The sequence below is a fragment of the Salvia hispanica genome, chromosome 4 (genome assembly GCF_023119035.1).
Source record: "Salvia hispanica cultivar TCC Black 2014 chromosome 4, UniMelb_Shisp_WGS_1.0, whole genome shotgun sequence".
Classification (NCBI taxonomy): Eukaryota; Viridiplantae; Streptophyta; class Magnoliopsida; order Lamiales; family Lamiaceae; genus Salvia; species Salvia hispanica.
Window position 1 is genome coordinate 41,925,882 of NC_062968.1, and position 27,515 is coordinate 41,953,396.

The window sequence follows — 27,515 nt, forward strand, 5'->3', positions numbered from 1 at the left end:
TAATATCAAAACTTCAAATATACTATCGTTATAATTATATTTAATTATTATAATAATATTATTGTTATAATACTAAAAACTAGTAGTAGTTAATAAAATAATTATAGTATAATTATTTAAAGTAATAACTAATAACATAGTCTTCATAAAATTTAAAATTGTGAATTATATTCGAAATGATATAAAGAGTTGAATATTTTTAGTTAAGTGTTTCAATCCTAAAATAAGTATAAAATAATTTAATAAAAAATATTTAATTAATTTAATTACTTTAAATAATTAATTTAATTAGGTGTTTTGTTCTTGATTTATATTATGAATGCAATTAGATGTATGTATAAAACACTAATTTTTATACCATGGTGGCAAATCTGGAAATGGTATGGCCACAAAGAATTAAGTTATTTTTCTGCTTCTTCTGAATAATGGTGTGCTGTTTAATGAGGAAAGGGCCAGAAGGCAGCTTTCTTCATCAGGTTCTTGTTGTATGTGTGGTTATATATTTGAGAGTGGTCTTCATGTGTTGCGTGATTGTTCCGAAGCGATGCGAACATGGTCTGACCTGGTAAGGCATGGTGGAACGGACTCTTTTTTACAAGTCCTTAAACTTTACTGATTGGGTGATCCGGAATATTAGCTCCAAAAGTGTGATGGGTAATGGTCTTAAGTGGTGTACTTTATTTGGGTATTGGCTGCTCTGGAAGAAACGATGTGGATTTGTTTTCAAAGAGGAAAAAGTATGCCCAGAAGTGATTATGAGACAAATTATCAATATGGCTCAGTATATAGAGGAGACTCACTCGATAGAAGGTGTAAGGATGGGCGCCTCGCGATCACCTATATTGATAAGTTGGAGACCTCCATTGGGTGATACTCTTAAAATGAATACAAATGTCTCTCTTGGCGGAGAGTCGGGAAAAGCATTTGGGGGAGTTTGGGTTTGTTGTCAACATTGGAGTGTGCTCCATTTTGACAGCAGAAGTTTGGTGCTTATTCTATGGACTACAGTTGGCAAAGTCTCGAGGAATTAAAAAGCTAGAAGTGGAGAGTGATAGCTTTGTTGGAGTCGCTATGATTCTAGGAAATTTTGATATCTCTGTCAATTGTCGCTCCATAGTACACAAGGTACGGGACCTACTCTGAGTTTCAAGTCTGTTGTGGTTGTCATGTACATAGAGAAGATAACTTTGCAGTTGATTTTTTGTCACACTATGCACATAGTTTTTCTAGAGGAGTTCATGTTTTAGAAAATCCACCAGTGGGTATTAGCAGTTGGTTGCTTCATGATAGATTATGTGTTTCTTATATTCGTTAGTTTCTCTTTTCGGGCACTGGCCGCAGTTATGTACCAAAACAAAAAAAAAAAGAAAAAAAAAGGAAACATAAACTAAGGAGAAAAAAGAAAGATGAAAGGAAGATAAAATACCAACAAGAAAGAAGAAAATGAAGAAAAGAAAAAGAAGAATCTAAAGAAGAAAAAAAGTAATAAGGGAAGAAAAAAATTCGCATGCTTTAATTTAAATTTCAAAAATTATACACTATAACAAAAAAAATCACATATTTGGTACGTAGGGTTATTTTTGTCACGAGTACCAAAAATGATATAAAATAAAGATCATGTACCATTTATGTGCGAAATTGAAAGGTCAGATATCATTTATCTAATTCACTCTTTAAAAAAAAAAAGAAATGACTCCATTATTATAAAAATATCAATATCAAGATATAAAATGATTATAGTACTATAAAATGGACGGAGTAATTAGTTTTGAGAAAGATTTTAACACTACTAATAATTTTTTTTAATGTACGATCTTTACACAAATTCTCAACAAGAAGGTGAGAAAATTCAACGGAAGGAAAAGAAAAACGAAAAAAAAAATTGAAAAAAAAAAGATAAAAAAATGGAAGCGGAGAAGAAACGAAAACAATAGTACTAGTAGCAACGAATTAAAGCTGAAGAGTTTGATTAATTTATCGCCATATGAAGAGGAAGGGTGAGTGAGAGAGATGCAATTGTTTTTACAGAGGGAGAGAAGTGAAGTCCAATTAGAAGCCCTAGAGTTTACCCTCTCTTCTCATGAATGCAATGGCGATGCCAAAATTTGGTAATTCGCCTATACCTACTGAGGTTTTGTATCCATTTCTTAATTATAAGTCTTCCTCTACACTTCACAATCCTTAATCACACATGTGATCGCGCAATTCCTACTCAGACCCGCTTTGATTTGGTCGGAGCCATCTAGATTCCGTTGTATTTCTCCGATCCGGCCAATATTAGGGCGGTGTGTTTGGATCCATGGACGATCTGGATATCATGGCCCGCGACTTCGGGTTCGGGAAATCCAAACCGATGAGATCCGCGCAGTTCAGCGAAATGTTTGGCGAGCCCGCCAAGTTCACACCTAGTAGTCAACACTCTTCAATGGGGGACATCGATTATAATTCCATGTTCAGTTCAGAGGGAAACAATAGTAGGTCGTCGGCTCCTGTTTATGATAAGCCGGTATACGATGACGATATTTTTGAGGGGCTGCCGGGATTGAAGAGCAACTCACCTTCCTCGGCGGTTAGGTTTGACAATGACGTGTTTGCTGGAAATCAGAAACATGATTATGATGATCTGTTGGGGAATTTCGGAAAGAGAGAGCAAGCAAAGGAGAACATTATGGGCAATAGTGCTAAGAGCAAGAGCAATTCGAGTTCGAAGGGATATGATGACCTGCTTGCAGGGTTTGGGAGTGCCCCTTCTGCTGCTAGCAACAGGTGATTTTTGGCTTTGGTTTTAGTCAAGAGTTAAATTTTACTGTTTAACTTTGTTTTAGAGAGTGGAAACTTGTGCTCAAGTTATCACATGTCATTCATATTAGCTAGAATGTAGGTAGGCAAATGTAGTTCAAGTGTTTGAAACTAAGTGGTTATGATAAGGTACTGCGCTTTATCTGTTCATCGATTGTTATATTGTATCCTTGTGCGACTCTGATGTAATTATCTTGAATAACAATAGCAATTCGCCACTTTGTATTTAAACCTACCTTCATGCGATTGTTGCTAGGATCAGTCCTATCCACTCTGTGGGGCCAACGGTGATGGATTATTTCTTTAGGTAGTGTTTCTCACATCTTTCTGAATTTGCAAAGAATGTACATAGAAATGTCTTATCAATGGAAGTCAGAGTGCAATTGTCAATATATTTTCTCTTGACTCTTAATATTCATATAAAAAATCCGAACTTTTAGCCCGGTCATTATGAGAGCACCGTTTTGCAATTTGACGATCAGAAATTTAGCCCAGTTATTCTATTTGGGTGTTGACCTTATGCTCAAAGTTTGTAATTGGAAAAGAATTGAAGCAAAAATGATTTTTCCTAATCTTACATAATCTTGATATTTGTGTATCTTCTTGTTATGAGTCCAGTGTAAAAACACGAAACCCATAGAGAAGGAAAGAAATCCTAGTATTTTCTGAAATCCTAATATACTTCATTAGGAACCTGAAAGTTTTTCCTTTAATGTCTGAGAACAGAACAGAGTCAGATATGCGCTCTGTACCAGTTGGTGGCTCAAAGCATGGATCCCAAGATTCTTCGTCATCTAGGGTATTTCCTGATCCACTAGAGGAGATCAATAAGCATGGAAAATTTAGGAAAACAAGGGCTGACGCTTCATCAGGTGGTGGCAGAGGCTTTGAGGACTTAAATCCTCTTAATAGTTTTGGAAAACCTGCCCAGTCTTTTTCCCTTGGGAAGGATACAGGAGGTAAAGAAGGGAGTCCTTCAAGATCTGCATCTCCGCAGTTTGTTTCAACAAGAGAAAATATAGGGAGTTCTTCTTCCAGATACTCAGAAAGCAATATGGAGAAGAAAAGTCCTCTAGATAACTTTCAGGAACCTCCCTTGTTTGACATGCCAAAATTATCTACAGACTTTCAGAAATCTTTTGATCAAACTGCTCCTCAATATTTTGAAACAAGCTCACACATTGATACATCTACCCAATCAACAGGATTAGGACAGCAGTCAGATGATGTATGGTTGACTGTGTCTGAGATTCCTCTTTTCACGCAACCCACAGCTGCTCCACCTCCCTCACGGCCCCCGCCACCCATTCCTCATCATAAGTTAAGGGCAGAAACAGTTTCCTCTTATTCAAGTTCAAAAAAGAAAGGTGATAAATTCCCTCCCTCGTCAAATCATCGTCAATATTCCCAAAGTCCTAAGATGTCACGTCCTGTGACCAAGGGCCAGCAGCTTTCGCAGTTTGGTGAACTTGATGACTTTTCCCAGAGTGGGTCCCAAAATGGCCTTGATGGAAGTGTAAACCTACATTCTACTGAAGATACCAATGCATTCTCTGCTGCTGCTGATGCATCAGCTGCAGCTATGAAGGAGGCCATGGAGAAAGCTGAGGCTAAATTCAGGCATGCTAAGGAGGTGCGCGAAAGGGAATATGCGAAGACTGCAAGATATAAGGAATCTGTGCAGCTGGAGAAAGATGAGCAAGATAGTCAGGAGAGAAATCTGAGAGATATCAATGAAATATTGGAGCGTGAAAGGAAACAAAAGGAAGAGGAAGAGAGAGAGCAGATAAGACTTCAGAGGGAGAGGGAGAGATCAATGGAGATTGAAAGAGAGAAGGGTAGACAGGCTGTAGAAAGGGCTAATCGTGAAGCACGTGGTAGGGCAGCAGTTCATGCACGTGAAAAACAAGCCGCTGAAGCTCACTTAAGAGCTGAAAAGGCTGCTGTTGAGAAGGTAAGTGCTGAAGCTCGAGGACGTGCTGAAAAAGTAGCAGTGCAAAGGGTACAAGCTGAGGCCCGTGAAAGAGCTGCTGCAGAAGCCAGAGGGAGAGCAGAAAAGGCTGCTGCAGAAGCTAGGGAAAGATCCACTGCTGCAGAAACAAAAGATAAAGAACTTAGGGAAAAAGCTTTTGCGGTAAGGGCTGAAGTAGAAGCAAGACGTCGGGCTGAAAGAGCTGCTGTTGACAGGGCTGCAACAGAAGCACGTGAAAGGGCAACAGCAGCAGCAACTGCTACAATGATGAATCAACAGCGGAATGATGATGATCTGGAATCAATTTTTGGCATGGGACGAGCAAACAGTGCACCTAAGGCACGAGAAAATTCTACTGTAAGTGGTAGAATCATGATCCATACTTCAGTTGATGATATTTTGCCATTTAATGGTCTGACTCTTTCTTTGATGTATTTTTAGAATCCCTTTTCTAGTCAGCAGTATCAGAACAAGGGAGGTGCTGAATCTGGAAAGAGAACATCTTCTAATGGATCTTCGTCCAACATGAAGAAAGTTTCTTCCACTTCTAATATTGTTGATGATTTATCTTCTGTTTTTGGAGGTATATGACTGTTTATATCACTTATGAAGCTGATGTTATTTGGCATCTTTATACTGTATCTGACCGATTAATTTTTTTGTCTTGAAATAATTCGAAACAGCTCCATCAGCTGGAGAATTCCAAGAGGTTGGAGGGGAAACTGAAGAAAGAAGACAAGCCAGGCTGGAGCGCCACCAACGCACTCAAGAGCGTGCTGTATGTGTTTCTGTCATATTTTGTACCCTAGTTTATATCTCTTGATTGGTTTTAGACGTACTGACTTTATGGGTTCTCATCTTCTGGATGTACTATTTTGTTAATAAATTTGGTGTCATATACCCAGGCTAAAGCCGTGGCTGAAAAAAATCAACGGGATCTGCAAGCTCAGATGGAGCAGGAAGAAAGACATGTAAGTCCCTCAGTAAAGTAGATATTCTTGTGACTGAATTTGTCTAGGTATGGTGTTTCAGCTAATACTAAAAATTTCTAATTACTTTTGTGCATTCATAGTAAGTTTATGCAATATTGTTTACCATTTTATGATGGCAACTTTGTACTATGTTGCGTGTTTGTTCTGTTAATAGGTGCAGATTACTGTTTTAGATTTTTGTATGATCTGTTATTAGCTAATAGTTCTAAATGACGGGTAATTATAGTAGAAAAGAAGGGGTGATCACATGGAGAATCCTTAAGTTACCTTATCCTTTACATTGTATTACTAATATTGTTAACTAGTTTGGGTCTGAGTTTATTTACTAATATGATTGAGTTCATTTGCTTTACTAGATATATTTGAGTACATGTTGGGTGCCATGACTTGATGTTTTATCTGGTCTGACTGCAGAGGATGGCCGCAACATTAGATATTGAAATCAAGCGCTGGGCGGCTGGAAAAGAAGGAAATCTGCGAGCCTTATTATCAAGTTTGCAATATGTGCGTTTATATTAGTGTCTGCCTAGTGCAGCATGCTAACAACTTTTGCTTATGCTAATTATAGATATGTGATTATTTCTCTTCACTTCCAATATCAGAACTGATGTCAATAAATTGTTTCATTTCCAAATCTTTCTGTTTCTTATGAAGTTGCTAAACTGTGTTCCCTGAATGCTAGGTGCTTTGGCCCGAATGTGGCTGGCAGCCTGTTTCACTGACAGATTTAATCGTTGGTGCCTCTGTCAAAAAAGCCTATAGAAAAGCTACCCTATGCATTCATCCCGACAAGATGCAGCAAAAGGGTGCCACTCTCCAACAGAAGTACATCACCGAAAAGGTCTTTGACTTGCTGAAGGTAGTATTAAGCTTCTTGCATCTATGTTTATCTCCATGTGAATTGGACGGGTGGTGGGGATGAACTGAGACCTTGGGAAGTCCGTTGCTTGGATATCCCTTTTGAACTTAAATGTTCTCTTCTCTCCACCAAAATTTGCACACATTGATCTTCCATTTGCGTTGAGCAAAGCATAGTGAGCGAGGGAGCATTGAGCTAGCGATATATTATGCTTGTAGATATCTCATTTCAATTGTGAATTACTTATTTATGAGGTAGTTCTGTCTGGATATTGATTTTGTCATTTTGATACGTTCAATAGGAGGCGTGGAATAAATTCAACTCGGAGGAGCTTTTCTAAGTGCTGGCTCGAATTCTTAACCTTTGAGAAGGAAGCACACACCATCTGAATAGTGTAAAATCAGTGGTCTCAAAGCATGCAAGTAATGACACTCTTTGGTGCGTTTTTTTGGGTATTTCGAAAGGGTGGAATATGGATACGGGACCTCTGCTCTGCGGTTGCTGCTGAGATTCTTGAAAAGTTTGTACATCTAAGTGTAAATTTGATGGAAATGCTACATATACAACTGAACCAAACTTGAAAGATAGAGAAAATATTGATTACCAATTACCATATATCTTTTTCTATATTTTTTCTCTCTATTCACCCGTATTATCTCTTTCTATGTTTTATACCATTTGATTCTCTTGATTATAGAATAATATCCTGCCAAAATCAGCGTCGGTTTTCTTATTGAACTTGCCAGGTTCTTTATTTTTACTGCACATTGATTTTGATTTGGCTGTAAGTTGTATTTGGACATTCATTCCTTTACACCACTGTTACAAATTTAAAGAAAATAAATAAAAAATCATCAATTATATGTGGATTTACAACCAATGAGCCTAAAACTTAATTGTGGATTCGGAGGAAATGCACAATCCTTAGTAGCACTGAGGAAAAGGCAAGAAACCATTTTGAACTATCAGAAACAAGATGCCATTTTTAACATATACAGGTGACTGGTATGGTGTATGTATGCTCTACACATTCCTCAAGAAACTAGAATCCTCACAGAAGATACAAAACAAAACTGTTTCTGTATTAAAGCATTCTTTCAGGAATGCAATTACAAAAAATGGCAGCATGAAGCAATAATTACCAAATGCAACCTTTGATTTCCTTTACCCGGAGTTGGCTACACATCATCTCCCTGGCCTCGTTGTAAGGTAACCGGTTATAGCACAATATCAAATGTCTCGCAGCCTACACACTTGATGTATATTGCAGTCAGTTGAAACTTGGTTTCAACGCAGAACTCAGGTTTCAGTCTGCATCCTTTAACAAGATGCTCTGTGTGAGCTTCGCCCAGCCTCAGCTTTAAGAAGTTCAGATCAACCTAAGATCACGGAATATACTTCAGTTAGTAATGGAAACCGTTGGCCCTATCAAAAGTAGCGTAAAAGCCCTCTAACTGAAACTGTCAGGCCCTCTAGAAAAAACTTGAAGAGCTGCTTCATGTATCCTGCTATCAGTACTTATAACCTTTTCCATTCATCTATCTATTTTAGAGATGTATTGTTCCTTCTATTTGTTTTGTAGTGAAATTTCTGGTGTGTTGGGGCCTCCGAGTTGCATGCAGTATATTAGGCAAAATAACTAACTGAGCCTTTAATTTCTGATCCCCTCAATACTCTTGCAAGTAGGGGTGCGTATTTAGTTTTCGGTTCGTTTTTTTGCCCAAACTGAACGGAACCGAATTATCCAGAAAACCGAAATTGAATAAATATATTCAATATCCAAAAATCCAAAATCTAAACTACAAAACCGAACCCGAAAAATCGAAAGTGCACAATATATCCAAAAAACCCTTAAAAAACCCAAAATTAATTTTTTCTATAATTAACACAAAATATATATCATATCAACTAAAAAACAAATCCAAACAATTACAATATTTATAAAATCTAAAATATTATTACATTTATTAATAGATATCAACCTAAATAGAGCTTGCTTTTAGTTATAATATATTATACTACTGTATATATGATATTAAAAAGAAATTTGGTTTCTTGGTTTTTATTATATCCGAACCGAAAACCAAAATTGCCAAATATTTTAACTGAACTAAACTGAAAAAATCCAAACGGAATTTCGGTTTGGTTCGGATCGGATATTCGGTTTTCAGGTATTCTGCTCACCCCTACTTGCAAGTAAGCTTCCTATCTAACTCCTCTATTTAAACTCACATTCTCCCTCTCAGATCACCATTAAGAGAGACAGAGAAAGGTACCTCATGGTCTCTTTTTAGTTCGAATTTGCAACAACTGCAATATATAGAATGGCTATTTTCCTGTAGCTTCCCTTGTTTGCAGATGGGACACCAAACCTCCTGTGTAACCTATATGGCAAATCAATATCGTTAAGGAATTCCATGCTTCACTGGGGTAGAGACAGTAGAACAAAAATACTTTGTAAACCTGCCTGCCAATTCACAACCGTGACTCTTCAACAAAAAAGTAGTGCAATTGCAATTACATGGATATGAGATTTAAAATTGTGTTCTACCAACCACAATAGCATAGGTAACATGTAATTACTTAATTGCAACCAGTTAATCACACTTTCAAACTACTAACACACTTGACTGGTCACCAAAAACAAATCTGGAAGCAAAATGGGCCTGGGACAGAAATCAAGCTTGTTCCGTGCTTATGCAGGGTGATACTGGATATGATTCAAACTAGCGGCATCAATTTCATAAGGTGCATGCCCTCTAACTTACCCAAGGATAGAAAGAAAGTAGAGAATCAGACCATCTCCGCAGTTGAGAAGCCAGATTCCTAGAGTATCATGATAAGGGGCTGGATGAAACTCAATATGTTCTATCGGTATCAAGGCAAACCATCTAACATGAACTTAAAAGTTGCTATTAAGGTTAACTTGGTAACAGTACAACATCATACTGTCATAACATACACTCCAGTTATGCTACTACCAAATGTGATCCAACCATGGAAAGTTGCCACTACGAAGAGCACTAATCAATTTAACATAGCAGAGGAAACACTGATAAAACAAAGTGTTCAACAATAATTTCTATAAACCTGATTTCAACCATCGTTTGATAAGGGCTAAAAAATGGCTGTTTCATATATAAAGCACAACCCCCCATTTTTCTTTCTAATATTCTTTAGAAAGGAGAATGTTAATCCAAAATTGCTGCAAAGCCAACTTTTTCCAACACCTTCTGATATTACCTAGATTTCATATGGAATTCGTAGGTACAGAATTAGATAATATAGCACTGTCACACGCATTCTTCCAACAAGTTGTATGGACATCCAACTGTGGTGCTCAGCAATTATACTGCAGAAATTCTTCATTTTATGTTCGAGAAAAGGATGATGCATGTTTGTCAGTTTAACTAAACAAGGTCCTTCTACAGAGTGAGACAATTAGCAACGAACATCCCATCTGAGCAAGTAGTAGGAGACTTAGTTGCATACGGATCATACCTGATCACTATTTAGCTGCATGTGATCATACACTTCTCGAGCCAAATATTCGTCTTCTTCATCCTCCCATGTTGTGATCAAATTTTCAGGCTCTGCAGAGATCCAAAATTCAATATAAGGCCCATAAGAGGAGTCAATATTTCCACATAGATTGCTTAATATGCACCCATTTTGAGATTAATTTTTATCATGTTAATTACTGATATAGACGCACTCTAATGTTATGCATACTGATTTAATGTTAAAATATAAACTTGGTCAAAATTAAGAGATTTTCAAGTCTCAATATCTAACCTATCCGACTGAAGAGACAATCAGTCATTTTGGTAATACTTCACTTTAATTTAGCATTAAAATAGAAAGAAATATGAAGAAAGAGAAAAACTTACTTATACATCCTTTCATTTTGATCAAATCGTCTAAATTGTAACAAACTATTAAAACTTCTTATTGTGAGCAGTGTTTTTAGGAGCACAGGCCGCACCAGGGCGCAGTAACAACCAAATTATGTATATATCTATCCCTAGTTAACATTACTATAAATTAAAACACAATATGATGCATAAATTAAAACTTAAAAATTACAGATTGCACTTTCAAATCAAGTTTTAAACCCAAAATAAGAGATATAAAGTCACCTACGGCAGAAAACAAAAGGCCACCTAGAAAGAATGTCGGAGAAGTCACTTTTTTATTTTAAAAAAAAGTCGCCCTAGGTCGCCAGCCCTCTCCCTGGGATCTTGCTCACCCCAGCCACATCGGGGAAATTCCAGTGGAGACCTGTTTGCGGCCCATGTGGAATTTTGATAACACTAATTGCATTGTGAGAAGCCCTTACATTTAATTTATATACAGTAGCAATTTACGCAACTGCTCTATACTCAGCAATTTGTTATATTGCTGAATGTTGAATTCAGTGCAGTTACTGTATAGGGTTCAGGCCAAGAGTTCTCACAATAAAACTTTTTATCTGATCCACTCCCTACACACACACACAACAAACAAACACACAGATATTCTTTTGGCGAAACATCACAAACCCATAATATGATCAAACTAACACAAATAATGCATTCATAATCACGAAAGGAGCGAAGGTATTAGACCTTTTCTAATTTCTCCTTGCCCAAGATCCTCATAGAATATTCTTTGCATTTCTAACAGAATCTCTTCGCAGTCGCCTGCATAAGCTGTCTGAAGACCATCATATTCCCATATCATGTCATCAGTAGCACTACAACATGTTGGAGCTGAACTTTCATCAAGTGATGATCCCTTAATTTTTCTTAGTTCATCAGACACTATGCCTTGAAGGCTTGAATTGATAAGATCCTGCATCCAAAATCATAATAGTGACTAACTGAATGCAGAAGAGAAAAATGAAAACACTGGAAAAGAATGAAATCACTAAAAAATCTGGTGGCCTGACTTTGAGAACAAGATTCCACCACATGACTTCTCATCAAAGCGGAAATTCTCATGTCCCCTCCCACCCCCCTTCACCATTCTTTAACTTTGTCCCAATATCTCTTATTGTACATTTATCAGCTCCAAGTTGACAAAGTTCTTAAGCAAAACACTGACCAAAACAACAAAGACGCTGCCTGCTCTTTATGTGCTTGACTTCTCACAATCTGCCACATTGTGAGCGAGCCTAGTAGCATCTATGACAATGAGTTTTTAGAGGCTCACTGATATGGAGCGAAAGGCAGGTGCACCGTGAATTCTTAATAATATGTCAGCATAAGTAGCTGCACATTATTCTTTCACGTCACCTCCTTTAATTCTTTGATCACTACTAAGTTCTCCCACCTTCACTCCTTTCACCCTTCAACTGGTTCACCACGAGTAACAGTCGGTTTAACTAGAAAAAAATACTTCCACAAATACAAAAACTTTGATCCTAATCGGGATTGAAGTGCCTGCACATTATGTTTTCCTGCCATTGACATACTAAGTCGTGCCTTTTATGATGAAACAACACCATGAGTCAGTGTGTCCTTGAGACTTATTTTTGTTAACTTAGCAGCATCAGTAAGCTCAAACGTTCATCTAATATTTTCTAATACAAAAAAAATCCTCATCTAGATACATTAATCCTTCATCATCACCTCTAGTGATTTACTCAGCTTGAACTACATATACGCACACTGACATTACACTTATGAAAAAGATAGAAGAGGTGAAAACTATTCAAGTTTCCTTTAACAACAATTTCCGATGGAGAGAGAGAAAACCTTATTGTTGGAAGATTGGGTCTTAACATCGGGTAGTCTCAATTTCCAGAGCAACCGGGATCGATCCTCCCGAACCCTTCTGAAGCAATTCTCCCGGAGCTACAACATCATCACCATTAACCATAACCAAAAAGTCTAATTCAAAATTGAAATCGCTGCTATACATTACATTACCTTGCTTTTCCAATTTGTGTAATTACTGAAGGAAGGAGGAGTTTTCAAAGAAGGGCGATGGTTTCGTAGCTGTTTCTCCTCACCGTCTCCCGCCATTATTTGGTTACAGGCTGCCTCTGATACCCAAATCAACATGACAACATCAATTGAACACTCAATTTGAATGCCAAATAATTAATTAAATAAAACTTGAGGGGCATCTAGGAAAATTAAATCGTGGTAAACACGCTCCGAAGAGGCGCGTGGCTGAAAATAACAAATGAATTAACGTACCAAATTTGTTCTCTCTCGAAACCGCAAATAAATTTGTCGGAACGATTTCTTGTGGATCGATCTGCATTCTAGAGTCAAATTTTTAGAATAATCAACTTAGAGTTCAGCTACCGCCGCGGTGGTTTCGTTGGTGGAGGCGGCGGCGGTGGTGGCGTGAAGTATAAAATCAATTGACAATGCTGGAAAACCCTAGTTCAGATGCTCCAGCTGCCACCGTCAAGCGATACGCTCCACCGAATCAACGGTATTTTTTTATATATATATTTACATTTTGTTCTTGCCAATTATTCCTGTGCTACCAACTGGGTTTAAAAATAGGATTTGTGAGAAATTGGGGTTGATTGATGGATGCAGGAACCGATCACTTGGCAGGCGTAAATCTGGTGGAGGTAATTTCATTCAAATTCAAACTGCAAAAATTAGGTTTACTTGATAGCTTCTCAAGTTGTGATTCCAATTTAGTCTCCTATCGACTTCACTTGTGGATTACTTTTCAAAGTTATAGCATTGCCTACTAAGTACATCTTAATGAAAATGTGGAACCTTTGGACACACAGAGTGTGAGAGAGATATCTCTTCCTGTCTGTGTGTGTTTTTGCCACGTGTGCTGGTTGACAAATTGTTTTACGGGAGGCTCTTGATGACGTACTCCCTCCGTCTTGCTCCAGCCATAAGCAAGCCACTTTTTTTGGGCACCGGATTTAAGGAATTGATATTTAAAGAGCTAAAGTGGAGAGAGAGAGAAGGAGAAGTAGAGAAGTGAAAAAGAATAAAGTAGGTGGGAAAATAAAGTAAGAGATATGATTTTTTGCTTAAAAGGGAAATGACTCACAGGGAGACATCCCAAAAAGGAAAGTGATCGCAGAGGGCGGATTTACTAAGGGAGTGTAAGGGGCAATTGCCCCTCAATGTTTTCCATTTATACTAAGTTGGTAATCATTTTTTTTTAAAAAATAACGTCCTTTATAAATGCCCCATCGCAAACTTCTAAAATTTCATTCATATAAATATTTTTGCCCCTGCTGAATTGAATTTTTGGATCCACCCTTGTGACCGCTTATGGTGCGACGGAGGGAGTATCTCACTAGACCCCATGCTAACCTGAAATTTTTGTACTCCCTACGTTCCATAGTAATGGAGACGTTTCTTTTCGCCATGTAGATTAAGAAAAATTGTGTTAGGTGGGTTAAGAAAAGGGAGAGTAAAATGGAAAATGAAAAAGGTAGAGAGATGAAGAGAGAATAAAGAAAGAGAGTAAAGTAGGTGTGGAAAATGTGTTGACTTTTACTAAAAAGGGAAATGACTCTATTACTATGGAACGTACCAAAATGGCAAAATGACTCTATTACTATGGAACGGAGGGAGTATTTGTGAAAATCCCAAAATGGCATAGAACAATCTTTCTTCTTCCACAGCTTCAGCATTCTTGGGCTGAACCTGAACGTGGTCAGTTAAAAAAACTTTGGCTTCCCTCAATTTTGCAAATACAAAAAAAAAATCTAAATTGTGAATTTGTCAAATCATCATTAGGTTACAATTGATATGAATAGAAGCTTTATCTCGTAGTTAAGCTGATCATACTCTCCCAATTATTCCATAATGAACAATTATCTTGTAGATGAACCCTTTTAATGACCCTGGCTCTGTTCTCTTGTTTTTGTGTGAATAATGCAGATCGACTAGAACGGGCAAACATCTATGCGAATGATGTAGATAGGAACCCAGTTGGTGCAACCAAAGGTGGTGGTCTCACAGATCATGGGGATTTAGGCTACAATGTTCGTGCCAATGAAAATCTTCGTGCAAAGTTAATTCCTTTACAAGGATGTTGTAACAGTGAAGCTTCTCAGCTGCTGAACAGCCGTATGTTTCATGATTTGCCTTTCTTTTGGAGTTGATATACTGGTTTAGTGTTTCTTTATGATCACTTATGTAGATTTAGAGAGAAACTAATGCGCTTCCATGGTAAAGCTTAAGATTGATGCAATGGATGCACAGAGTTAGTCTTCTAATCTTGTGAGAACTTGGGCTCTTTTCTGATATAAAAAAAGATGATATATATGAGAAATGAGCATTGATGACTTCAAAGTTTTGATAGCAGCTTCATGTGCTGAATCATGAATGTATTTACTACAGTACCAGTCTAGCTCACATATTATTTGGGTTCTCATATAAACCCTTTCTTTTGCAGTCTGAGAAGTAAATAATAGAAAACAAACCTGAGCCTATGTATGGTAACCTAATACTAAAACTGCTACCTGTAAATAGGGTTGATCACAGATTCACAATGTCATTGATTGATGTGGTTTGCTCTATCATTTGTGTTTATGAATTGCTGCTGTGTTAGGAGTATAAAGTTGTAAAATACTTTTATTTGATTTTTGTTTCTTTTCTTTGGGTTATTAGGTGCAATATTGCCTAGAAGTTTAGAGAATTTTCTGAGTTAATGCATTACAGTGCTGTATTATGTTTTGAAGGTTGGACAGCTGCCATGAATGCACATAGCAGTTTGCCAGAAGATTCATCTGGTGAGTATAACAATATTGGTATTGCTTGACTTTGTAACTTGTTTTAAAGGGCTTTCACTGTATACCCATCTTCTCATTGAATAAATATGTCTTACGATTGTAAAATGCATCTTGAATCAGTCACACCATTGTTAGAAAAGTAAGATGTCAGTCTTATAATGCACGAAACTTGGATCTCTCTATGTAAGATGACAAAATGATTTGTGTTGATGGTGTTCTTGTGTTTTTCAGAGAGGCCAGTTGTGTATGCAAGGAAGAATGCTGCGCCATGGGGTCACTCAATTCTTCCACACCTGGTATAGTTGATTTTTTCATGCAATTCCTAATATTAAAATGCCAAGAAACTGGAAATATAAGTAAATTGGTTAAAACAAACATGTAAAATTATGCAAAGAAGTCTACAAAAGTTTGCCATTTGTTATATCTCCCTGATATTAAGTTTTGGTTCATGCATTCAGCTGATCCAGCCTACTGGTGGGGTCTCTACTGGGTTGCAGGGAGATTTCTTAAATGAACTCCGACAGGCTATGGATAATGCAAGTCCCTTCTCCTAATCTGTTGCTCACCACCTATATGCGATTAACTTTGCATTTGGTGGATTTGATCCTTGAGCTGTATGACTAGGATTTGATGTATGTGCTTTATGCCATGCTGCCCCTTCCAATGTAATCTATCCGCCTGGCACCAATGTCGAAGATGATTCAGTGTTGTTACCTGCTTGTGTATCATAGGATGCTATACTTCTGTTGAAGTCCACGTTTCACCTTGTAAGACAATCAGATCTTGTCTTGTTCAGTAGCACTTGTTCTGATCTAACATTTGATTAAACGATTTTCATCTTCCTTGGGAAGGGACCCTTAGGTTTGAATATAATTATTTTCCTATGATTTGGGGCGAAAAATGAATGGTGGCAGATGTGCATTGCTGTCCATGCGTTTATAATCCGACAGATAAATGTGTTTTAGTCTCGGACTGTTTGTCATTGTGTCTACTGCTAAAGAGACAGAGCTCGACTTTGCAGCTCTATCAATGTGTCCTTTTAGAATGATAGTAGTATATTTCTATTGATAGAGGTGGAATGAATATTTCTTAGTATTCTGGATCTAGGACATGTCAGGTAGCTTTTGCAATCAAGATAACATTACAAATTTTGTCACCCTTTAAGCCTATTTCTTAGTATTCTGGATCCAGTGCTTAATAACAGAAAAGCGGTGTGAGAAAATTGACAAATGGAAGTAAGAAATTTGATTTACATTAAAAAAAAATGATGTATCACCACTCTTGCCAAACAGGGATAATGCCTTGAGCAGCTAAACGCTTCTCAACCCAAAAAACAACATGTTTTGATGTAGGCTTCTTCTCATCAACCAGAAATGGCTCTACAGTGCTAACTCCTCTACCATATGAGGATATGGAGAAACCCTTTGGCCCTATAGTTGATAATAATGCTTATCACAAACCCAATCAGCATATATATTATTTTATTTTCTGGAATTTCATTCACATACCATTGAGAGTTCCATCTGGGAAAAATGCCCAGAATGAATAAGGTATCTCCTTCTTCACAAAAGAGCCTTCCAACTGCAAAAACAGATCAAAATGAAGAATCAGCAATTTACAAATGCAGGGAGGAACCACTTTTTCCCCTACCTTGTTATCATTGAAGGAAAGCTCGAGCTCGGAGATGTCTTGCTGGGCTGCAAGAGTTGTTTTGAGTGAAGGGATCACATCCTCCTCCATCATCTCAGGAAGAGGCTTTGCCGGTGCTTTTTCTGCGCGCTTAGGCTTTGGCTTTGGCTCTGGCTCCGCAGTCGCATCTTCCACTGCCTCTTTCTCCTTCTTTGTCTCAGCAGCAGCAGCAGCAACTGATTTAACAATCACCATATATGTAAGACAAGAACTCTATTTTTGTATCTGTGGATGAGCTTGCTTACCTGTAGATGTAGATGGCTCTTGAACTGCTAAACAGCACGTGTTTCTTCGTCGGCAGATTACACTCACAACCTGCACAAGTTAAGCCAAGAAAATTAATCACCGAAGATGTTTGCATGCAATAGGGAAAATCTTGAACTGATACCAGTGATGAAGATGATGTAGCTCTGCTTTTTTGGCACAAATAAGAAGAAGGGCATCTGAAAGAAGCAACGGATCCTCCTGTTGCAGCCATGTTTCTTGTATTGGTTTTTATATTTTGCTACTCTCTGGTTTAATTTTCAACTAATTTTTGTTTTGGTGTAAAACTTTGAGAATGTAGAAACATGGAGGAAGATGAAGCCTGCAGCTCTATCATCCACATATTATTGGTTAAGTGCATGCGTGCCACTGATTTTCTCTTTCAACACATCCAAAAAAATTATTGTCCCTATTTCTTTTCTGCAGACACTTGTGATAAGAGGGATTGGGGCCCTGAATGGGCCACGTAAACATCATATTGGGCTGTCAGAGTTGGTTACAAAGGCCCATTCAGTTCTCTTGATTCAAACTAGTAAATATATGCACTGATAGAAACAATTTGTGAAGAACAAACTGGTAACAAGCAACGAGGTCAAAATAATTTGATCTAAATACGATTACTTTTAATAACAGAGTTTGTTAAATATCTTAAATCTTGTCCCACCTTTTTGACTTGGTATGATCGTATCTCATCTATATAAGAGTGAATAACCCTACTCTTTATGAGGCTTAAAGGGTGAGTGACTCATTTCTCATAGTATTAGAGCGGGTCCAAAACGATGATGGATTTTATTTTATCTCTTATGTTGCCTACCCTTGTGGCCCACACGTGTGGGAGCGTGTTAAAAATCTTAAATATTGTCCCACATCAATTTCGTGGTGATGATTATCTCATCTATATAAATGTTTAAATATCTCATATCGTGTTAAATATCTTAAATCTTGCCGGGGGTGAGTGGCGCATTTCTAACAGAGTTACACAGATCCAACATATACATGAAGCATATACTCCCCTGTCCCTGAAAATTTGTCACATATTTCCATTTCGGTTCATCCCATAAAATTTGTCAGTGGACCCCACATTCCACTAACTCATTCTCAGTCACATTTTATTATAAAACTAATATTTAAAAGTATGACCCACATTTCTCTAACTTTTGCAACTCACTTTCTATTACTCCCACCGTCCCACATTTGGTGTCACTTATTGTTATGGCTCGGGTTTTAAGAAAGAGTTGAAGTGTGTAATAAATGAAGTGAGATGGTGGAGTGTGTAATAAATGAAGTGAGATGGTAGAGTGTGTAATAAATGAAGTGAGATGGTAGAGTGTGTAATAAATGAAATGAGATGATAGAGTTGGTTGAAGGTGAGTCCTTTTTGACTTTTGATTTTTGTGTTGGTTTATTTTAATTTAGATAATGGCATTTTGATGTAATTTTGATGAAGAATGGGGTAAAATTGTATGACCAAATATGGAAAATTCTAAAAGTGACTCTTAAACTGGGACGGATTTTTATGGCAAAAAGTGACTCTTAATCTGGGACGGAGGGAGTACATCTTAAAACTCGTGGCCAGTTAAAATGTGACAAAATTTAAGGGACGGTGAGAGTAATAAATAGTGCTAACATATGACGATAAAGCTAATCTCCAGTCGTTGAGAGACAGGCAGACAAACTGGTAGCAAAACTACAAAATCTTATACTCCACATTATAACTCTTCAGGCTGGATACCTACTAGCTATGAGACAGGCAGCTATGCTAATCTCCTGTCGAGAAACTAAAGTTCAAGTTCAAACTTTGAATCTGACCTGTGACTAATGTTACCTACATTTTACATCTTCCTCCAAAAAGATGGTATGGGTTCCTGCTTTGGACAAAAAGTCATGAATTCACAGTATACTGCTAGGAGCTTTGGTTGATGACCTTTTGTCTCTTCTCTTTCTTGCAGTTGCAGGGATAGATGAACCCTGCTTGAATTTCTGGATCATGGTGTAAGCCTGCATCACAAAATATTAGCAGAAAATCAGTGAATTCTACAAATTCCACCAAGACTCAAGATTTAGAGACCAACAATAGCTGAAAAGAGCAAAATAGAAACATATTTCATCTTTTCATTTTGGTTTCAACTACCTATATTTAAAAGTTGATTGAACACAGCATTACCTTTCTTACACCAGATGTCAGCCCCAAAGTTGAAAGTGCCTTTTCATCAACGTATTTCCATTTAATAGTTGTGGCTTCTTCTTGCTTTTCCTGCATACCTTCTGATCAGATAAAGTATACCCATCAGTTTGGCAAGAGAGGAGGAACTACTTTTGGTCAATATCTTATATATCCTGGTATGGAGTTAGTAAGGGAAGAAATAAACCTGTGATGCGCAAAGTCAGCAACTCTATGTACATCTTGAGACGAATGTGCGAGAATATATGGACATACACCCCAACTTCTTCTCTTAAAACTACTTTGCAGGACTTTCTCATGTCTAAACCAAATGATTTTATCAAAAAACTGTCAATCGCCTTTCTCCGTGAGGTTAAACCAGCTTCTCCCTCTAATAGCACTGATGGGAATTCCCACAGTCCAGCCAGCAACCCCTCCTCTGGTCTCTTCACTAAAAGATATTTGCTGTCGGATCCCTCCTCAACTATCTCCACAACACTGACAGCTGAGAAATCATGTCTTTGTTTGGCCTTTGGAACCTTGGTTGGATAATCTGTCACTTTAATTGATTCTTGGCTCATAGAGAGAGATAGCGCTTGGCACTGAAGCGATATAGGACATTTGGAGCAGCTTGGAGATGTTGGACTGCATATCGTTGCACCAAGTTCCATGACAGCCTGGTTGAAATCCCCAGGCCTCAACGGATCAACTAACTTCCTCGCCAGTTCCCTGAGCAGTTTGAAGTGCAGTAGATCAAAATTATTGAAAATGGCATACAGAGATACAAACACACTTCTAAACCTAATGGTCCTGTAATTTTCTCCAACAATCAATTTTGCTATAAATGATAAATGTTGTGTGTTTGGGTAGAGAAAGAGGATAGCAATTCTAGTGATTATCATCTTCAATCTTACCATATATCCTTGACTGTCTTTGAGTCTTTTGGATTGGCTGATATGGCCTTCAATCTGGTAATTACTCTAACAACATTTCCATCAACCACTGGCACTGCCTGAATAAGCACTATCACGACAAGCTCATCATGGGATAAAAGGAAATGGTACAATACTAACCTCCTCAAAGGCAATAGATGCAATTGCTCCTGCAGTGTAATTTCCGATCCCTCTGACCATCTGAAGGGACGACGCTGTATTTGGGAACTCACCACCACTTTCAACAATCATTTGAGCTCCCTACAACAGTAAGGCCGTTGCATATAAGAATCCCATTACACCAGCATGATAAAGGACAAGCAAAACCCGTATCTCTAAATTGAAAGAAGCTTCTACTTCAGTCTACAAAGTAAGGTGAAACATGATTGAAATAGATTTGAGAAAGAAGATAATCTCCATTCCCAGCAAAAATATGCCACAAACATCGTACGGCAATCGAATAGGTACAGACATCGCTGTACTCGCACGTTGATGGGAGTGAACAAGGACCTACGAAGCTCTTTGATGGAGCAAAGACCATATTTTTTCTTAATGCAAAATCTTCATGTTATGAACTTGAATCCTTCGAGTGGATTCTAACTCCAACAAAATAACTAAACGTATGGAAATTTAAGAAGAACTTGATAAACTAAAGGAAAGAGAAATATGCTTTTTTATTCTTCCTTCATTAAACGCCACAGAAGGCTTACAACTATTCAAAGATACCAACGCTAACCAACTGATTAATCACTAATCCACTATCTATTAAACTAACTAAATGACTGACTCTAAACCAAAGCACGTTGTCTTCAATCTGACCCACTCTTGGGCTATAGTGTAACACTTCAGATATGAAAACCTCTTCATTTTCATTTTCTAGACCGAATCGAGAGACATAAAAAGCAATAATTATTGTGAACATTATACTCCCTCCGTTCCATAGTAGTATGGAGTCATTTCCATTTAGTAAAAGTCAACACATTTCTTCTCACTTACTTTACTCTTTACAATTTTCCTTTTCTACTTTATTCTTTCTTTACTTAACTCACATTATAACACAATTTTTCTTAATCTCCATGCCAGAAAGAAATGCCTCCACTACTATGCAATGGAGGGAGTACACACTTACCTCGAGCAAAAACCGAGCGCGCCTATAGTAGCCCAAACCCGCCCACATCTCATTCACCTCCTGCTCCACACATTTTAAAATTCAAAAAACTAATCGAAGCATAAAAAAATCAGGTGGATAAACCAGACCGACCTCAATAGTCGCCTGAGCAAGATGATGGATTGTAGGCCATTTCTCCATCCATCGATTGAAGTAGCCGATTACCGTCTGAACCTTAGTTTGCTGAAGCATCACCTCGGATACCCACACAGCGTAGGCTCTCCGTTCTCTCTGCTCAATGCCGACTTCATTTCCAGTGCTGCTGATTCTTCTCCATGGCAAATCCCTTCGGTTCTCGTCGTACCATTGGAGCAGAGAAGCCCTAATTTCTTGAATTTCTTTTCCGCTGAAACCAATACCAATATCTTCTATGTCAGCAGCAACATCGACCGTCTCATTTTGTACGGATTTGGGCTGCCGACATCTCTTCATCGCCGGCAAGTGGTGTGGGGTGGGGAGGAGTGGTGAATGTAATTCTCCCGCTAAATAGTTGATTTTCAAGTTTGAGGTAAGCATATTTCTATTTCAGCTGTCTCTTCATCTACTTTATAAATTAAAAATTGGCAAAATATATTCTTAGGTCCTTATACTTTAGTCAAAATATTCATTAAGTCCTTGTACAATTTTTTCGTTTTAATAGGTCCTTATATTTTTCACAATATTTTTATCAGGTCCTCGTACAATTTTTCATTTTAGTAGGTCTTTATACTTTTATCATAATTTTCATTAGGTTCTTGTACAATCTTTTATTTTAGGGACTTTTTTACATTTATTTTGGATAATAATCTAAATTTATTTAAACTTAATGAACTTTTTAATATTCCATTATTTAACTTAGCATAGTCTATAAAGATAATATCATCTTGTTATCTAATAATCTCAATAAGTTGTAGAGAATAATAAAAAGATTAACCGTGATGATTGAAGATTAAAATCGAAGTTTTTTTCAGAATAACTATCCTAATTTTCAATTGATTATTTATATTTATATTAAAAGATATGTTCTCCTGAATATTTATAATCATAAGATAAGTTAAATAATAAAATTAAAAGGTTCATTAAATTTAATTAAATATAATTTATTATTTAAGATAAAAGTAAAAGAATATCTTAAAATAAAAAATTGTATAAGAACCTAATAAAAGTTATAATCAAAGTATAAGGACCTACTAAAATGAAAAAATTGTACGAGGATGTGATGAAATTTATGAGAAAGGTATAAGGACCTATTAAAACGAAAAAATTGTACGAGGACTTAATGAACATTTTGATTAAAGTACAAGGACCTAAGAATGTGTTTTGCCTTAAAAATTTAGTATTACAAAAATCTATCTATACTCCATATCATCCAATTATAATTATCAATGTGGTGAATTCAAAAAGTGGTACTCCCTCAATTCCACAATAATTGTCACTCTTATTATGGGTATGAATTTTAAAAAATATAAAGAAAAGTCAGTTGAAAAAGTTAGTAGAATGTGAGACCCACTTTTTTATATTGGTTTATAATAAAATGTGAGTGAAGTGAGATAATGGAACGTGGGACCTACTTACCATTTATGGTAAAAATGAAATGTGACAATTATTGTGGAGCGGACTGAAATGGAAAAGAGTTACAATTATTGTGGGACGGGGGAGTAACATTTTCTAATACTAGTACATAGACTTTTTTTTATAAAAATTCCAAAATACTCAAACCAGCAAAAGTGGTGAGCAAACAATCGAGAGATGCGAAGAAGAAAACTTCCAAACTCGTGGAATTAGTGGCGGACGCAGGAATAAATTCTAGCAGGGGCTTCACTAAAAAATTAAAAAAAAACACACACACACACTATATATATATATATAAGGATGTAATACATAAAATTAATCCAGCAAAGTTTAACAAAAAGAATAATACAGTTCATGTTCTAGTTGTTTTTGTTTGCTAAGGCGATGACAACTGAATTCTACGTGTTCTCATCGATTGAAAACGATGCAGGATTGGCTCGTTATCAATCATTGAAATAATATCCTTCTCAATATACACAACTAGACTGTCATTCATCCACTCGTCTTCCATTCGATTTCATAAATCAGTCTTGATAGTCTTCATTGCAGAAATGCTCTCTCTTCCAAGACAAACTTAATAATTCGATAGACCGATGGAAAAACTAAATGCTTATTAGTTTTGACCATTTTCGTAGCAAAACTTCCCAAATCATTAAGAGCAACAAATTGAGGACCACAACGCACATTAGCAATAAAATTACTAACTTGATGTGGAAGAGGTAAACATTCACTCGAATAGAAGTCCTTGGGATATAAAGTAGCAAGATGAATGACTTAATGCTCATTGAATTCGGAGAAAGAATTTCTTGGATCATGACACGCTATGCATTTTAGCAAGTCGGTGCTAGCTTCAGAAAACCGATTATTCATCTCTTGTATAATTAAATCAACAACCTTAATATTGTGTCCACAATAAGTTAATGACAAGTAAATATATCGATAAAAATATGAATAAAAATATTAGATTACCTAATAAAAAATCTCTACACGATAATGATGTAAGTTTGTGATCAACTCCGCTCCATGCTTTTTCCGACCAGGGCGTGGTATGATGTCCTCCATATTAACTTGTGAAATATTGTGCAACTCACAAAATCTATTTGTTTGGTCTAATATGGCTTCACATCCATCCTCTCTAAAAATTTTGCAATTAATGTTTCACACTTTGGATCAATGATATAGCTTGTACAATGTTTTGATCTTTCCGTTGTAGGGCAAGAGAGAACTCATTTGTAGTTCCTAGTAAGTGTTTCATCAAGTGCAAAGTAAAAACAAATTCATAATTATCCATTCTTTCGATCAAGCCTTCAGTAGTACTTTTATTATCAAGGGTAGTGCCATCATCTCTAATATTTTCCAACCCTTCCTCAACCACGGGCTACGTAAAGCATAAACGAAGCAACGTAGAGTAATGTGAGCCCCAACGAGTGGCTCCTGGTCTTACCAAACTAGTTTCTTGATTTTGACCCTTCCATTAGTCACTTCTTCATCATTAACTTGTGCAACTAATTTTTCATGTTGCAACTTCCTAAGTTGATCCTTTCTTTAACAAGATGCCCCAACCATATTCACAATCATAGAAATATAGTTAAAAGAACCTTCACAACTCTAATACCCATAGTAATAACAACAATTATTAATTGGAGTTGGTGAGAGAAACAGTGAATGTACATAGACATAAGGATTTTCTTGTAATATTAGGGATTTAAATCCATTGAACTCACAAACGCATAATTGAAGCTTCATCGTATCATTGACCTCTCACTCTGGATAGAGATAAATTATGCTTCGATAATAAATCATCAATAGCATTTTTCAAAGAACGAGAACAAGTGTCAGTTACATGTACAATGTTAAGAAATCGCTCAATCACATATCCTTCACTATTCACGTATCTTAAAACAACCCATTTGTTCCTTCAATGAAACATCTCGAGTCTCATCAACCACGATAGTGAAAACTCTATCCCCAATATCTTTGACTATGGCAAGTGTGACTTCTGAAGCACAAGCATTTGCTAATTCCTTTTGAATTTGTGGAGAAGTCATCTGATTATTAGTAGGAGCATTTGTACCCAACACTTCGGAAACATCATCATTATGTTGACTATACCATTTAAGCAACTCAAGAAAATTACCTAGATTTGAAGAACTACTTGATTCATCGTGTCCACGAAAAGGCAATCCCCATTTTAAAAGAAAACGCGTCACATCCAATGAAGCAGTCAATCGAACACGATATGCAACTTTCGCCTTACGAGTATTTGATCGAAATACATTTGCCACACTGTGCCTTTGATCTTGAAAAGCTTCAAATTGAATTCGAGCATTATTGTGACAACTATTTGCGGCCCCAACATGTTGATTGAATTTTTCTAGTGCATTTTTCCAATTGTTAAAACTTGTCTTTGTAAAAGCATCTTCTGCATATCGACCTCCTTTATCTGATTGCTTGAAAAGATAGCACCAAAAGCAAAAGGCTGCATATTTTGATGCACTATACTCTAACCATGGAAATTTTATAAACATCTTGAAAACTTCTTTCTTGAATACCATATGCTTTTTCAGATATGTATTCCCAATTGGTTGGCAAGGACCTTTAACCAAATATTCTCTCCGTACTCTATCCCGAATAGCAACATCAAAAGCCTCTATTGGCTTTCGTTTTCCTGGATTAGCATCAATATCATTCCAATCCAATTCAACTTCTATTGTAGACTTATTTTCTACTGATCCAACAATTTTAGCACATGGAGAAGATGAAGAACCACCCCTTTGCATTTTTTTAAAGTAACGTTCCATCTTCTGTATTAGAGGGTTTAGAAAAATAGTTCAATAAATCACAAAATACTATATATGTAAATAAAAGTTATGAATAAAGTATCTAACACATTGTGATTGTGTAAACTATGACAAAAGAAAAGGAAAAACTGACCTTACTTCACCAATTAAAGTTGTGAAGAAGACAAGTATTTATCGTTTGGAATTTGTGGGAGAAGTTTTGTTTTTTTTTCTGCCGTTTGGAATAACTTTGAATGGGGTAGGGCTGAACAAAGACAAAATCCTTAGTTTTTAATTAGTTACTTTTAAATGATAAAGCGTTGGGTGAACTTTATGAATCAATTTAAAAGTGTTATTAATAACTTTAAAATGTGGTGACACTTTTATCAATATTTGTAAAGCTAACACGTCTAACAAGTGTTGTTTTAAGTAGGGTGTAGGCATTGACTTTTTCTGCTTTTATTATTATTCATTTAAGTTTAATGGCTTTTAACTAATTCATCGTCTTCCTCTTTTCAACTTAATATGCGGCGGCCATTGTTATGAAGTTTTATTTGTAATTTTAATTTTCAGCCGATTAAACCTCTAATAATTTAGACATCAAAGCTATTAACTTGGCGAGGACTGACTATAAGTTCGAAAAGTTTTAAAAAATTTTGCAATAGAAATTTATAAAAAGAATGGTTTGGGAGGGGCTTAAGCCCCCTCACCTCCTCCACCACTATCATGGAACTAAACATCATCAACTAGCCAATCGAAAGCCAAAAACAAAAAAACAAAGACAAAGCAGAAGGAAGAAGTACATGACCACATGATATCAATCCAAACATCAAAATAGACACGACAAAGGGGAGTACAAAGCAACACAAGAACCATAACTCAAAACGCACCTCTTCTTGACTTTCTTGGGGCTTTCCATTCTCTAATACGGTCTAGATTCTCAAAAACAAAGCTCCGGTGGCAATGAGAAGTTCGGACACCATCCTTTTGCCCAAGTGCCAAGACATAAACATAGATGTCTATGGGGTTTTGTCGAACTTCTTGAAAGGAGCACCAATCTAAGAAAACAAACATTCCTTTGGGTGGTTGGGGAGATACAATAAGATGTTCCATCGATCACAATAGAATACCATAGGCTGCTAGATGGCTTGCATGCGAAAAACGGATGTTCAATAGATTCAGTTTCTTCCCTGCACGAAACACACCAGTCATCCTCAATCCCGACAACACCAAGTCTGAAGAGCCTCTCTTTGGTATTGAATTACAGATCCAAGATCCTAAAAGGGAAGGGGCGAAATAAAATTTAACGGAAGCTAACGGAGGGGGAAGGGGCAACGTCGGAAGTTATCGGAGGGGGCGTCTATGGAAAATTTACGTCAGGTCCATGGTAGCGGGTCGCCAGGGAGGAAGGGGTAATCGTCCCCTCATGCCCCTCCCCGGATCTGCCACTGGTCACTCTTACGTGTAGAAGAAAGCATGAAGTGGAGCTCTTGGTGGGGCAACCTCACTCCAAGCAAGTTTCCCATATTCACCTATCAAATTCTCGCTGGTCCAGAGCCCTTGTCCTTGCGTCAAGGAGCTTAGACATTATTGTATAAGGTGCCGAGTTCGAGTCCTCTTGACATCAGTTGTAAT

General features: G+C 37.0%; 6 protein-coding genes across 11 annotated transcripts; 2 read left to right on the forward strand and 4 right to left on the reverse strand.

The window, feature by feature from the left end:
• Window positions 1-1,848: 1,848 nt before the first annotated feature.
• LOC125221791 (auxilin-related protein 2-like) lies at window positions 1,849-7,251 on the forward strand. 4 transcript variants are annotated; one of them, XM_048124044.1, is made up of 10 exons: window positions 1,849-2,108; window positions 2,217-2,766; window positions 3,056-3,106; window positions 3,526-5,128; window positions 5,213-5,354; window positions 5,455-5,549; window positions 5,677-5,742; window positions 6,178-6,267; window positions 6,446-6,622; window positions 6,924-7,251. In XM_048124044.1, exons 2-10 carry the CDS (start codon window positions 2,300-2,302, stop codon window positions 6,960-6,962), a joined length of 2,730 nt encoding a protein of 909 aa, XP_047980001.1. In that variant the 5' UTR covers window positions 1,849-2,108; window positions 2,217-2,299; the 3' UTR covers window positions 6,963-7,251. The 4 variants fall into 4 exon arrangements, with proteins under 4 accessions (XP_047980001.1, XP_047979999.1, XP_047980002.1 ...); XM_048124042.1 differs by having other exon boundaries at window positions 1,849-2,766; XM_048124045.1 differs by having other exon boundaries at window positions 1,849-2,766; window positions 3,062-3,106.
• Window positions 7,252-7,577: 326 nt separating this feature from the next.
• Window positions 7,578-12,943, reverse strand: LOC125221558. The gene is made up of 7 exons (XM_048123688.1): window positions 12,808-12,943; window positions 12,535-12,650; window positions 12,361-12,459; window positions 11,230-11,455; window positions 10,124-10,215; window positions 8,899-9,006; window positions 7,578-8,001 (listed from the first exon to the last, which is right to left on the reverse strand). Exons 1-7 carry the CDS (start codon window positions 12,872-12,874, stop codon window positions 7,840-7,842), a joined length of 870 nt encoding a protein of 289 aa, XP_047979645.1. The 5' UTR covers window positions 12,875-12,943; the 3' UTR covers window positions 7,578-7,839.
• Window positions 12,910-16,219, forward strand: LOC125221560. Its single transcript, XM_048123690.1, has 6 exons — window positions 12,910-13,051; window positions 13,162-13,196; window positions 14,482-14,670; window positions 15,285-15,335; window positions 15,567-15,631; window positions 15,794-16,219. The coding sequence occupies exons 1-6, from the start codon at window positions 12,984-12,986 to the stop codon at window positions 15,887-15,889; spliced, it is 504 nt and encodes a 167-aa protein (XP_047979647.1). The 5' UTR covers window positions 12,910-12,983; the 3' UTR covers window positions 15,890-16,219.
• Window positions 16,220-16,409: 190 nt separating this feature from the next.
• LOC125221559 lies at window positions 16,410-17,662 on the reverse strand. The gene is made up of 5 exons (XM_048123689.1): window positions 17,413-17,662; window positions 17,270-17,339; window positions 16,986-17,200; window positions 16,844-16,916; window positions 16,410-16,765 (listed from the first exon to the last, which is right to left on the reverse strand). The coding sequence occupies exons 1-5, from the start codon at window positions 17,500-17,502 to the stop codon at window positions 16,608-16,610; spliced, it is 606 nt and encodes a 201-aa protein (XP_047979646.1). The 5' UTR covers window positions 17,503-17,662; the 3' UTR covers window positions 16,410-16,607.
• Window positions 17,663-18,896: 1,234 nt separating this feature from the next.
• LOC125219643 (adenine DNA glycosylase) lies at window positions 18,897-22,049 on the reverse strand. Of its 3 annotated transcripts, none has more exons than XR_007176173.1 (7): window positions 21,643-22,049; window positions 21,511-21,570; window positions 20,523-20,642; window positions 20,364-20,461; window positions 19,658-20,178; window positions 19,453-19,542; window positions 18,897-19,286 (listed from the first exon to the last, which is right to left on the reverse strand). XR_007176173.1 is itself a non-coding variant. In XM_048121673.1 (7 exons), the coding sequence occupies exons 1-7, from the start codon at window positions 21,979-21,981 to the stop codon at window positions 19,179-19,181; spliced, it is 1,344 nt and encodes a 447-aa protein (XP_047977630.1). In that variant the 5' UTR covers window positions 21,982-22,049; the 3' UTR covers window positions 18,897-19,178. The 3 variants fall into 3 exon arrangements, 2 of the variants coding, with proteins under 2 accessions (XP_047977630.1, XP_047977629.1); XM_048121673.1 differs by having other exon boundaries at window positions 19,453-19,550; XM_048121672.1 differs by having other exon boundaries at window positions 19,453-19,553.
• Window positions 22,050-24,983: 2,934 nt separating this feature from the next.
• On the reverse strand, window positions 24,984-25,880 carry LOC125221100 (zinc finger MYM-type protein 1-like). The gene has a single exon (XM_048123228.1). It carries the CDS (start codon window positions 25,878-25,880, stop codon window positions 24,984-24,986), a length of 897 nt encoding a protein of 298 aa, XP_047979185.1.
• Window positions 25,881-27,515: the final 1,635 nt, after the last annotated feature.